General features: G+C 40.9%; 2 protein-coding genes across 2 annotated transcripts; one reads left to right on the top strand and one right to left on the bottom strand.

Moving 5' to 3' along the window:
- Positions 1–3595: 3595 nt before the first annotated feature.
- On the bottom strand, positions 3596–4581 carry LOC143590309 (uncharacterized). Its single transcript, XM_077070827.1, has 2 exons — positions 3982–4581; positions 3596–3901 (listed from the first exon to the last, which is right to left on the bottom strand). Exons 1-2 carry the CDS (start codon positions 4579–4581, stop codon positions 3596–3598), a joined length of 906 nt encoding a protein of 301 aa, XP_076926942.1.
- A 3004-nt stretch (positions 4582–7585) lies between these two features.
- LOC143590308 (11S globulin subunit beta-like) lies at positions 7586–11884 on the top strand. The gene is made up of 5 exons (XM_077070826.1): positions 7586–8102; positions 8191–8438; positions 8528–8887; positions 10728–11261; positions 11339–11884. The coding sequence occupies exons 1-5, from the start codon at positions 7700–7702 to the stop codon at positions 11756–11758; spliced, it is 1965 nt and encodes a 654-aa protein (XP_076926941.1). The 5' UTR covers positions 7586–7699; the 3' UTR covers positions 11759–11884.
- The last annotated feature ends 567 nt before the right edge of the window (positions 11885–12451 follow it).

The following is a 12451-nucleotide window of genomic DNA, read 5'->3' as shown; positions in this document are numbered from 1 at the left end:
TCAAAAGTCACAGATTTTTACTTTCACTAAAAAGAGTCAATTTTGTAAGATTGATTCTATTGCATAGATAAAGATTCAACCTATAAAAAAGTGAACTGCTATTTGAAACGAAAAATGGCAAAAAGCTCACAAAAGTGTTGGGTTAGCCATAGTGGCAAAAGAAGAAACCATTTTTAAAGGGACGAAAATTTCAGGGTTGGATATGAGTACTAATATTACTAAAGAGGGTCAAACTTGTAAGATTGATTTATTAATAAAAGGGTTGGATATGAGTACTAATATCACTAAAAAATGTCAGCTTTATAAAATTGATTCTATTGCAAAGATAATGATTTCACATAAAAGAAAATAAAAAAATGAAAAAGAAAAAGTCAACCACCTTTTGAAACGAAAAATGCAAAGGAGCTTGCAATAATGTTGGGTTAGCCGTAGTGGCAGAAGAAGAAATGATTTTTAAAGGAACAGAAATTTTAGGGGTTGGATATGAGTACTAATATTAGTAAAACGGTTCAATTTTGTAAGATTGATTCTAAAAGGGTAGGATATGAGTACTAATATCACTAAAAAGTGTCAATTTTATAAGATTGATTCTATTGCATAGATAATGATTTCACATAAAAAAGAAAAAAAAAAGTGAACCACTATTTGAAACAAAGAATGCAAAAGAGCTTGCAATAGTGTTGAGTTACCCTTAGTTAAAGGGACGGAAATTTCAGGGACTGGATATGAGTACTAATATTAGTAAAAAAAAAGTTTCCAACTAGACGTACAAGTTGCATAATAAATTTTAATCGTAATGAAAATTCAAATAATAGAAATACAATATCTTTAGAGTTACTCTTTACGAACTTCCTTTTTTAGAAACATAGCCGTGTAATGGCCATTACATCAGGTGGTGAAACCAGATAACAATATTTTTTTATTATCAATTTACTTTTTAGGACTATTGGTTTTTATTGGTCCCAAGTATTTCATTTTTGCCGGCGCTGGTCCCAACTATCACTTTAACTGCCAACGGTCCCAACTTTCACACATGTGTCTGCCACCGGTCCACGACTAACCGAGTACTAACTCCGTTATGTTTTAGATGACGTGTCCATCCTACGTGTTAAAAAACCTTGACGTGGCTGCCTGCGTGTATATTAATAACAAAAAACCCTTCTCCTCCTTGAATATATAATAATATCAGTAGATGACAATTTAATACATATCCACAAATCGATATCTCCAATCGATCGAGAACCCAATCGATCAAGAACAACCCCAAATTAAAACCCTAATTCAATCATTGAATCGATTTTACTCCTAAGCCCTAATCCTAATCACACTCTACTCGCAATGAGTTCATCATCGTCTTGTACATCTGCTAGTAAGAGAAACCCTAAAATTGTTAAAATTGATTTATAGGGCAATGTCTACTGCCACCACGATTTAATTGCAGTTTCTAGGATTGCTAGTCATAGAAGTTCTCGAAATGGGGATGAATTCTACGGCTGCCGTTTATGGCCTGTAAGTACATTGTCTAGTTTACTGTTTTCAAGTTAAATTTATTACATGAATTCCTTCTTCTTTTGTGGCTAGAATCAAGACTACAAAATGTTCATGTGGAGAAAAGATTTTGATGTCTTCTTAAAGGAATACAGTTCAAAAAGAGATCAAGAGATAAAAGAGATGCAAATAGAAAATTTAAAGCTAAAGAACATGGTGTTGGAAGAAGAGAACAAGAATTTGAAGCTTCAACTCTCATTGAAAAGGTCCAATTGGAAGAGTAATGTTGTTTTAGGTTTAGCAATTGTTGTCATAGCACTATGGTGGAATGTAAGATGTTTTCTTGGGACCCCTTGGCTATCAATTTCATGTAATTTGTATTAATGTTAATGGATGTTGTTGTTCTCCATATATAGACTTGATTTGTAATGGATGTTGTTGCTATCAAGTACATATAATCTGTAACAATGTGTTGGTAACCAAAATCAAGAAAATGTAACACTTTATGCAACCAAATCAAGAACTGATTGTTAGCATGTTATGTAACATTACTGCACAAAATGGTCAAAATTAACTTCACAATATGACCAATATGACCAAAATTGCATATCAGACTAAACTTGACTTCAAAATTACCATAATGCCCATAACATTTAGCACCTAGAAACTAAAAAGAAAATCTACCATTTAATAAATAGAAACTAAAAAGAAAATCTACCAAAGCAAGCAAACACTGGTTTGTGTGTTTTGTGAGCACATAAAACCCACCATGAGTGCTCATGTCTGCATAACAGATTGTGCATAAAGTCAACTGCATGACCAAAATTGCATATCAGACTATAATATGACCAAAATAACAATATGACCAATACCACAATATGACCAAACTGACCCAAATGACCAAAATATGACCAATACCACAATATGACCAAACTGACCAAAATGACCACAATATGACCAAAATGCCCAAAATAACAATATCACAATATGACCACAATATGACCAAAATCACCAAAATGCCCATAACAGATTATGCATAATAACAAGTCTGCAACATTAACATTAACATTAACCAGTCTGCAGCATTACTTAAACATAAGTTTTTGACATAGCTAACCATTAAAATACTTAAACATTCCAAAATACATTAATTAAACATTAAGAAGTCTGCAACATAATCCTTGTCATATATTAACCATAAACCATCAAGTAGCTTTCCCCTTGCCTTTGGCCTTTGTGTTTCCCCGTGGCCTTTTAGAACTTGTTGATTGTTGTGTTGGTTGACTTGACTCGTTTGTCATCCTCCGTGGCCTCTTAGAACCTGTTGACTGCTGTGTTGGTTGACTTTCTAGTGTGGCTTGACTTGACCTTGTTGACCTTCCCCTTGCAACAGTTTCTGATGTGGCTTGATTCTTAGATGTCTTAGGCTTTGTATAAGTTCTAATGTTATGACCACTTTCTTTGTAGTTGCTGCAACTCATTTCTCCTCCATGTTTTGTCAATTTACATGGGTTCTTAGGATCTTCATGGGGATCTTTCTTTCTTTTTGTCTTTGGTCTTCCAGGTTGACTTTTGATGGGAGGAGGGTCCAAAGGATAATCAACTTTTGGCCAATACCTTTCACTAGGCAAGGGTGGAATAGTGTATGAATATGATCTTAAATATGTATCCTTAAGATAACAATCACTAACAAACTGTTCAGCATTTCTTCCAAGAAACCCAGCAACTGAACACACATGCTTACATGGTATACCTGTAAATATAATCTTTGTTATTCACCTTGGGAAGACCTGTCATAAATAACTTAATTATTGAATTATTGAACGATAGTTAACATACCTGTAAGTCCCACTTTCTACATGAACATGTCCTGTTATTCAAGTCCACAGCAAGATCATCAGCAAAATCTTTAACTTGGAACACATTATATGCTGATGGGAACACTGTACATTTATGGGCCCACTTTTTTGCTCTGTCAAGTTTTTTTTGTATCCTTGGGCACACAACCACATCTTCAGCTAACATTTCAGAATGCTTAGTAATTATCCTAGTCATTGTTGTGAGCCTAATTGATTCTAACATGTCTATAATATGCATAGCTCTTGCCTCAACTATTAAAAGTCTCAGCCATGTTACTCACTATGACATCACAACATGTATTACCCTTAAGAAAGCATCTTACAAAGCAATTAGGATTCTGTTTCATGAAATCATCTACTGCATCATTTGATATTGCTCTCATCTCCTTGATAGCATCATTGAAGTCAGGCTCATTATAATCCCTACATGTCTGCCAATAATATGTCTTTAACTCTTTACCCTTAAACTTCTTTTTCCAATTTGCAAAGATGTGCCTTGCACAGTTTCTATGCTCTGCATTTTTCCAAATCAAATACATAGCATTCACTAATCCCTGTCATATAAATATAGAGAAACTTTAGACATCTAGAACTTACAACTTATAACTTAGATATTAACAAAGTAAGGTCATACCTTTTGTTGGTCAGAGATAAGTGTCCAGTCCTTTCCACCATCTTGGACATCTAGGCATTTTCTTAGTTCTTCCATGAACCATTCCCAACTATCATTAGACTCACCTTCAACAACAGCCCATGCCACAGGGTACATTTGATCATTAGCATCTCTCCCAATTGCAGCCAACAACATACCACCTAAAAAGGTCTTCAAAAAACAACCATCCAAACACAAAATCTTCCTACAACCTTCCAAAAACCCCCTCTTCACCCCATCAAAACACACAAATAATCTAAAAAATGTCTCCAAGTTTGAACCTGGGTCCTGGGTATTAAACCCTGGTGGAGCAGTTACCAAATTAAAGGTTGAAGTTGGATTTATTTGTTTCAAAGCTGCCAAGTAGGACCCAATTTTACTGTAGTGCTCCCTCATTGACCCGTGAAACATCTTAAATGCACAATGCTTGGCATTGTAAGCCAACCATTTACGTATAAGAACCTTATATTTCTCTTTAACTGCATCCTGGATCTCTTTACCTTTCAATAGAGGTTTAGCTTTGAATAAATGCAATAAGTCTTTAGCTATAAACTTAGCAGTCAATTGTCTATTCTTTACCATGTTTCTCTAACAGTTGTGCTTACTATTAACAGTCTTAACCATATAGCAACTCTTGCCCTTGTGAAATGAACAATATAGACTAAATGGACACCCTTCCACACATTTGACACCTACACATCCCCCTCTACACTTGTTACTTGTAGCAATGTAAACATTTCTACCATTTGTGACAACATAATTTGAAACTGCTTCTTTGAAAGCTTCCCTAATGGGGAACTTTATCCCAACAACCCATTTAAACTTAGACCAATTAGTTTCTTCACTTACAACTGGAACATTTTTTTTTGTTTCTTCCCTCTTATGTCATCATCTTCACTCTCTCCAGATGTGTCACTATAAGCATCAGAATCTTCAGCACTACTAGATGCTTCTTTAATTGCATCAGCGGATTGTTTTAGACACTCTTCAAGTAACTTCTTTTTTGTTTCAAGATCTTTCTCATTCACCTCTTGTAACTTAGCAACTGAACCTATCCACTCATCATCATCTTTCTCAGATCCATCATCATCCAAATCATCAAATTTATAAGACTCATCATCAGAATCATCATCTTCTGAACTCTCTAAATCTGACCTACCACTCTCTATTTCATCTTTATTTGTGTCAATTGGTGGTGGTTTAAGTGTGGTGTCTTTAACCTTAACTGGAGATCCAAGTGATAAACTAGTAACCTTAGCTGGTGATTTAAGTGTTGAAGTAGGTGGAACTTGTTTAACTCCAACCTTTGAACTAGGGCTCAAGCAAACTTCTGGTTGGCTAATGGGCTGGGCTTCATATATATTTTGTTGGGCTGGAGAGAAAATGGGCTGGGCTGGAGACTTAATGGGCTGGTCATCAGAGATAATGTGTTGGGCAGGAGAGTTAATTGGCTGGGCTTGAGGGTGACTGGTATCGGTTGTGGTTTTCCTTAACTTATCAGTTTGAACATATAAAACCAAACCTTGTGCAGACCTGGAACTAGAACTAATCAAAGACAACATCTCAAATACTTCTTTATCACTAACTAATAGCTTTAAACGACCATCACTAGGAATCTTGCAATACAACCAAAGACCATCTTTCGATTTGTATGAACCAAAATCCTTTGCATAATCCAATAACTCAAAGTATGAAAGTTTGTCAACATCTAACATTAATGAAGTTTTTTTTCCACCAACATACCTTAAAATCGGTGGTGCAACTTCAAATGCCCCATTAGTGTGGAAGGAAATACGTACTTGATTATCCATTGTTAAAATTAGGGCTTCTAACATGTTCGATCGATTGAAGATGATGATTCAAATGCCCCACAACAGATTATGTAACATGTTCGATCCATTGGGTTCTTGATCGATTGGGTTCTCGATCGATTGGAGATATCGATTTGGGGATATGTATTAAATTGTCATCTGCTGATATTATTATATATTCAAGGAAGAGAAGGGTTTTTTGTTATTAATATACACGCAGGCAGCCACGTCAAGGTTTTTTAACACGTAGGATGGATATGTCATCTAAAACATAACGGAGTTAGTACTCGGTTAGTCGTGGACTGGGGCAGACACATGTGTGAAAGTTGGGACCGTTGGCAGTTAAAGCGATAGTTTGGACCAGCGCCGGAAAAAATGAAATACTTGGGACCAATAAAAACCAATAGTCCTTAATTTTATGATAATTGAATTTCATGCTCATTGCTTTTTTATTGATGGGTATTTAACAAATCTAATAAATATAGTAAACGGGACATTGTATTTGAGTTTTTCTTTCTTTCTTATTTATTTATTTTTATCAAATATCATTCAAAAAACATCTCTAAACATTATAAAGAAACCGATAACCTAAAAAAAGGAATTAAAAAGCTTGGAAGTCTTGTAAAATAGAAGATACCGTTCACAAATAAAAATCTATATTATCATTGATAAATATTTCATATTACTTGAAAGAACATTCAACCTTGAGTATTTGAAACAAAAAAGACATTCAAAACACTTTTATACCTTGGAAAAGACCTTTTAATAGATGTGTGTTTTTACAAAATTATCCCTAGTTTAAATGGACATAAAAAATGTCAACTTGATATAGCCGGATTCGAGATCGGCGGTCTCCTAAGATAGGGATCCGTTGAGTGTATCAATCTCTAAGAATAATAGATAAAAAGAAGTACAATTCAATACTAATTTTCTGCTTGCTTTCATTAATAATCAAGGCCTTTTTATAGGCAACAAAATAAACGAACTAAAAAAACTAACTTGAGGTTAGCACCACTAAGCCACTACCTAAAAGAACATGCCTATAACAAAACAGTTAAAATAAATTATGCCATGAAGATTGATGCATTAGCTAGCCCACGACTCCACATTGTGCATACATGGTGGATGAGGGTTGAAGTGGTTGGGCATGTATCACAACCCCTAGCCATCTTCTTCCAAACCAACTCGTTGGTAGGAACAATTTATGAGTGATTTGTGAACTATGTATTCACTCTTCTTTCTCTAATTAGGCCGACTTTCATCTTTCTTCCTGCTTTCTTAATATTTCAGGGATCGGAATCAAAATTTTACGAGGTCGATCGGAATTTTATCTTATATATAACAATAATTTAAATTCATATATAGGTTACCGCCGACCGTCGTAAATGAAGCATAGGTCTGCCCCTGATTAGCCTCGTCAAATATATTTAATTTGCTTGCATTTTCTTAAATCATATCACTTTTAGGTTCTTTTGAGGTTATAATTTATATCTATTTTTCATATAAATATAACAAATGAACATAACAAATGAACTTGTTTTAGATGCCAGTTTTAATGAAGTCAGAAAAGACTCCACTGAAGTAAGAAATACAAAATATTATTGTAATATTTGAGATGAGGCGAGAACTTGCATGAACATAATAAGGCGTACACGTGTACACTGTTCTATATAATATAACAAAAGAAATGTTCAATTATCATCAAAACTCAGATTAAAAAGTGTAATCTTCAACCGGTTTGTCGATGATATCAATGACCAAGTTCACTGAATCCCACCTAAGACGTGTAATATTCTATTTCAGGCATCCATCGCCACATATCACCTTAAAATCCAACGTGTGCAATAAATCAGAGTAAATGCGCCACCATATTTAATGCGTGTCAACCCATGAAGCCCATGCACCCACTATATAAGCTCCGTATTCTCGTACCACCAAACTCACAACAAGTAACGTTCACAATGCGCTCCACTAGTAACACTCGACTCGTCCCTTTGGGACTCATTTTCTTTCTGGTGCTCTTTGATGGCTCTTTGGCTCAGCAGCTGTCTTGCAAGCCGAAGCCGTCCCCTCGTCTGAGGGGACGATCCGACTGCCAGTTTCACAAGATAACCGCTAGGGAACCCAATCGGCAACTGGTGTCCGAGGCCGGGTTTTCGGAGTTCTGGGACGCCGGTGACAAAGACGAACTCGAATGCGCCGGTGTCGAGGTGGTTCGGCATACCATCAATCCTAAAGGGCTTCTTTTGCCGTACTACCCTAATACACCTGAACTCGTCTATGTTGTACGAGGTACATTATTATAATAATAATTATTGTTATTATAAAAATCTAGTTTGTGTATTGTACTTGTTGTAACTGAAGATTTGATTTGTAACAGGTCAAGGTATTCAGGGAACTGTGCTTCCGGGATGCGAAGAAACGTTTCAAACATCGTTTACCGTAGAAGGTGGAGCAGAAAGGTTTACCGATAAGCACCAGAAGGTTTACCGGTACAAGGAAGGTGATGTATTAGCATTGCCGGCTGGTGCAGTTCATTGGACATATAACGATGGAGACAAACCCACAGTTGTTGTTGCTCTTCGTGACACCAGCAATGTGGCCAACCAGCTTGATCGTAACTTCAAGGTAATTTTATGCTATAGCTTCTTACGTATAATTAGAACTACCAGCAATGACCTATTCAAGTTTTCACTCACAATTTCTTTTTTTAATAGAAATTCTTCTTGGCTGGAAACCCACAAAGCCAAATGCAGCAAGGCGAACCCCTACCAGACCAACCAAGATCGCAACCAGGCCCCCAGGATGGCCGCAGCCTCAACCAGGATGGCACCCCAGACAACCAGGATCGCCGCGGCCCATACATGACCAACCAGGTGTCCCAGTACGGCAACCCGACTTCCCAGGATCATCACCCGGCCTGCCAGGATCGCCTAAACCCGGCTTCCCGGGATCACAACCCGGCCTGCCAGGATCGCCAAAACCCGGCCAACCAGGTGTCCCAGGATGGCCGCAGCCCCAACCAGGATGGCACCCCAGACAGCCAGGGTCACCGCGACCCATACCTGGCCAACCAGGTATCCCAGGATGGCAACCCGACTTCCCAGGATCATCACCCGGCCTGCTAGGATCGCCTAAACCCGGCTTCCCGGGATCACAACCCGGCCTGCTAGGATCGCAAAAACCCGGCCAACCAGGTGTCCCATGATGGCCGCAGCCCCAACCAGGATGGCACCCCGGACAGCCAGGATCGCCTCGACCCATACCTGGCCAACCAGGTGTCCTAGAATGGCAACCCGGCTTCCCAGGATCATCACCAGGCCTGCCAGGATCGCCTAAACCCAGCTTCCCGGGATCACTACCCGGCTTTCCAGGATCGTCACCAAGCCTTCCATGATCGCCTAAACCCGGCCAACCAGGTGTCACAGGATGGCCGCAACCCTAACCAGGATGGCACCCCGGACAGCCAGGATCGACGCGCCCCATACCTGGCCAAACAGGTGTCCCAGGATGGAAACCCGGCTTCCCAGGATCACCCGGCCTGCCAGGATCGCCTAAACCCAGCTTCCCATGATCGTCACCAAGCCTCCCAGGATCACCGAAACCCGGCCAACCAGGATCTCAAAAACCAGGCCATCCAGGTATCCCAGGATGGCCGCAACCCCAACCAGGATGGCACCCTAGACAGCCAGGATCGACGCGGCCCATACCTGGCCAAACAGGTGTCCCAGGATGGAAACCCGGCTTCCCAGGATCACCCGGCCTGCCAGGATCGCCTAAACCCGGCTTCCCAGAATCGTCACCAAGCCTCCCAGGATCGCCAAAACCCGGCCAACCAGGATCTCCAAAACCCAGCCTACCAGGATCGCAACCCGGCCTACCAGGATCGCCACGGCCCCAACCCGGTCAACCAGGATCGTCACCCGACCAACCTGGCTTCCCGGGATCACAACCCAGCCTTCCAGGATCGTCACCAAGCCTCCCAGGATCGCCAAAACCCGGCCAACCAGGTGTCCCAGGATGGCCGCAAACCCAACCAGGATGGCACCCCGGACAGCCAGGATCGACGCGGCCATACCTGGCCAAACAGGTGTCCCAGGATGGAAACCTGGCTTCCCAGGATTACCCGGCCTGCCAGGATCGCCTAAACCCGGCTTCCCAGGATCGTCACCAAGCCTCCCAGGATCGCCAAAACCCGGCCAACCAGGATCTCCAAAACCCAGCCTACCAGGATCGCAACCCGGCCCACCAGGATCGCCACGGCCCCAACCCGGTCAACCAGGATCGTCACCCGACCAACCCGGCTTCCCAGGATCGCCTAAACCCGGCTTCCCGGGATCACAACCCGACCTGCCAGGATCGTCACCCGACCAACCCGGCCTCCCTGGATCGCCAAAACCCGGCCAACCAGGATCTCCAAAACCCGGCCTACCAGGATCGCAACCCGGCCTACCAGGATGGCCACGGCCCCAACCCGGCCAACCAGGATCGCCAAAACCCAGCCTACCAGGATCGCAACCCGGCATACCAGGATGGCCGCGTCCCCAACCCGGCCAACCAGGGTCGCCAAAACCCAGCCTACCTGGATCGCAACCCGGTCAACCAGGATCGTCACCACACCAACCAGGCCTCCCAGGATCTTCACCCGGCCAACCAGGATCGCCAAAACCTGGTCTACCAAGATTGCAACCTGGTTCGTCACCTGACCACCCAGGATCGCAACCCGACCACCCAGGATCGTCTCCTGGCCAACCAGGATCGCAACCCGGCCATCCCGGATGGCCGTGGCCCAAACCCGGCCACCCAGGATCGCAAGCGGGCCAACCAGGATCGCAACCCGCCCATCCAGGATCACAACCCAGTACCCAACCTGGCCAACCAGATTCACCGCGGCCCCAACCCGACCAACCTGGATAGCTACCCGGATGGAAACCCGGCCAACCAGGATCACAACCCAGTCCCCAACCCGGCCAACCAAAATGGGTGACGTGTCGCCCTAGCAAGGTCTATGAAGATCCATGTGCAATTTGTCGTCAAATACAAGGTGGAAATGATGAGTCTTGTGGAAACTGTAATAAAGTACACACACAACAAGAAGTAGAATGTTTTAACAAGCTTGCAGGTTTTGATGATGAAATTCTCCATGAAATTTTTGATATCGAATACGATATTGTGAGGCAATTAAAAAGATTATTCGATGATCGTGGTTTAATTGTTCTAGCTGAAAATTTCCATGTATTGGTTCCTGAAGAACAAGAACAATTCTCTCCAAATGTAGACAACGACATAGAGCAAACAATATGCTCGACCCTGTTGAGTGCCAACATTGGCAAACCAGCTTTTGTTGATGTGTATAACCCACGTGGCGGACGCATTAGCAGTCTCAATAGTCACAAGCTCCCAGTCCTCGAATCTTTCCAACTTAGTGCTGAGAAAGGACTCCTGTATAAAGTAAATACACTTCCTTTAAATATTTCGACAATATATCAACTCCTAGATAACTAATTTCATTTATACTTAATGTGTAGAATGCTGTACTAGCACCACACTATAGTTTGAATGCCCACAGCATAATCTACATCACAAGTGGAAGTAGTCGCCTCCAGATTGTGGGAAACGATGGGACAAGGGTGTTTGATGACGTGGTGAAAGAGGGTCAGCTGATTGTGGTCCCACAAGACTTTGCAGTGATCAAGAAAGCAGGGGAAGAAGGATGTGAATGGGTGGCATTCAAGACCAATGACAATGCCATAACAACGCAGCTGGCCGGACGTTTCTCGTACATTCGCTCACTTCCAGAAGAGGTATTGGTGAACTCATACAACATCTCACGCCAAGAAGCGAAGAGCCTAAAGTACAACAGAAAGGAAGGTGTGGTTTTGAGCCCACATTCTGCATCACCCATAAAAAAAGCCAAGAATGTTGTGTTAAATGCTCTTTTTGGTTAGATCGATCTTATGTACCTATGAAATGAAAATAAAAGCAGGCCATGCCATGCGATCGTCTATGTAATATGTTTCTGGCCTTGAGAATAAAGACTCCACTTTTTTGTTTCCCTATGATTTCACAACATTTTATATTGTCACAAATTTTACACACATATAGGCACATACACTAGCATGAGAGCCTGAGCTTCGGGGTGGGCATTTTTACAACAAAACAGGTCTGCTTGAACAGGCTCACCAACACTTTTGCACCGTTTTTGTAATTTGTAGCTTGTAAAAAGTTTGAGTAATAATATACCTTATTCAAGTAATAAGATAACTACTTTTAAAAAAAATACAGCATGGATTGTTAGTTTTTTTACTAACCAAATAGACTTTCTTTAGAAACCAACAATTACAACACCAAACCCAGCAACGAACAGGCTTTAGAACTACCAACAAAATACATAACATCAAAATATCATGTTAACCTCCCACTATTATCCAACAAAAGTGAAGCCCTAATGCATCTCCATGTGGGTACTTTTCCAATAACCAAAAAGCATTGCTCCATTAATGATTTTAAATAGAGCACCATGTAAATGTTTCCCTACGACTAAATGAGGCACTAACATGAAACATGTAATATTAGTTCGTACACTTTCACTAAGGAAGTTTATATAACCTTCCTTATAATAATATAAGTGATAATTTCTA

The sequence above is a fragment of the Bidens hawaiensis genome, unplaced genomic scaffold (genome assembly GCF_021521415.1).
Source record: "Bidens hawaiensis isolate Kalapana, Puna unplaced genomic scaffold, B.hawaiensis_p1.1 tig00038453_1, whole genome shotgun sequence".
Taxonomy (NCBI): Eukaryota; Viridiplantae; Streptophyta; class Magnoliopsida; order Asterales; family Asteraceae; genus Bidens; species Bidens hawaiensis.
This window is presented reverse-complemented; position numbering and strand designations above follow the sequence as displayed.

Bases quoted from the DNA above. Each gene is read 5' to 3' on its own strand.
- LOC143590309 (XM_077070827.1), bottom strand. From the start codon at position 4,581: ATGGTAAAGAATAGACAATTGACTGCTAAGTTTATAGCTAAAGACTTA. The intron at 3,902-3,981 runs GTATGACCTTAC...TTTATATGACAG, and splicing joins TTATCTCTGACCAACAAAAG to GGATTAGTGAATGCTATGTA.
- LOC143590308 (XM_077070826.1), top strand. From the start codon at position 7,700: ATGAAGCCCATGCACCCACTATATAAGCTCCGTATTCTCGTACCACCA. The intron at 8,888-10,727 runs GTATCCCAGGAT...CAACCTGGATAG, and splicing joins ACCCATACCTGGCCAACCAG to CTACCCGGATGGAAACCCGG. The intron at 11,262-11,338 runs GTAAATACACTT...CTTAATGTGTAG, and splicing joins AGAAAGGACTCCTGTATAAA to AATGCTGTACTAGCACCACA.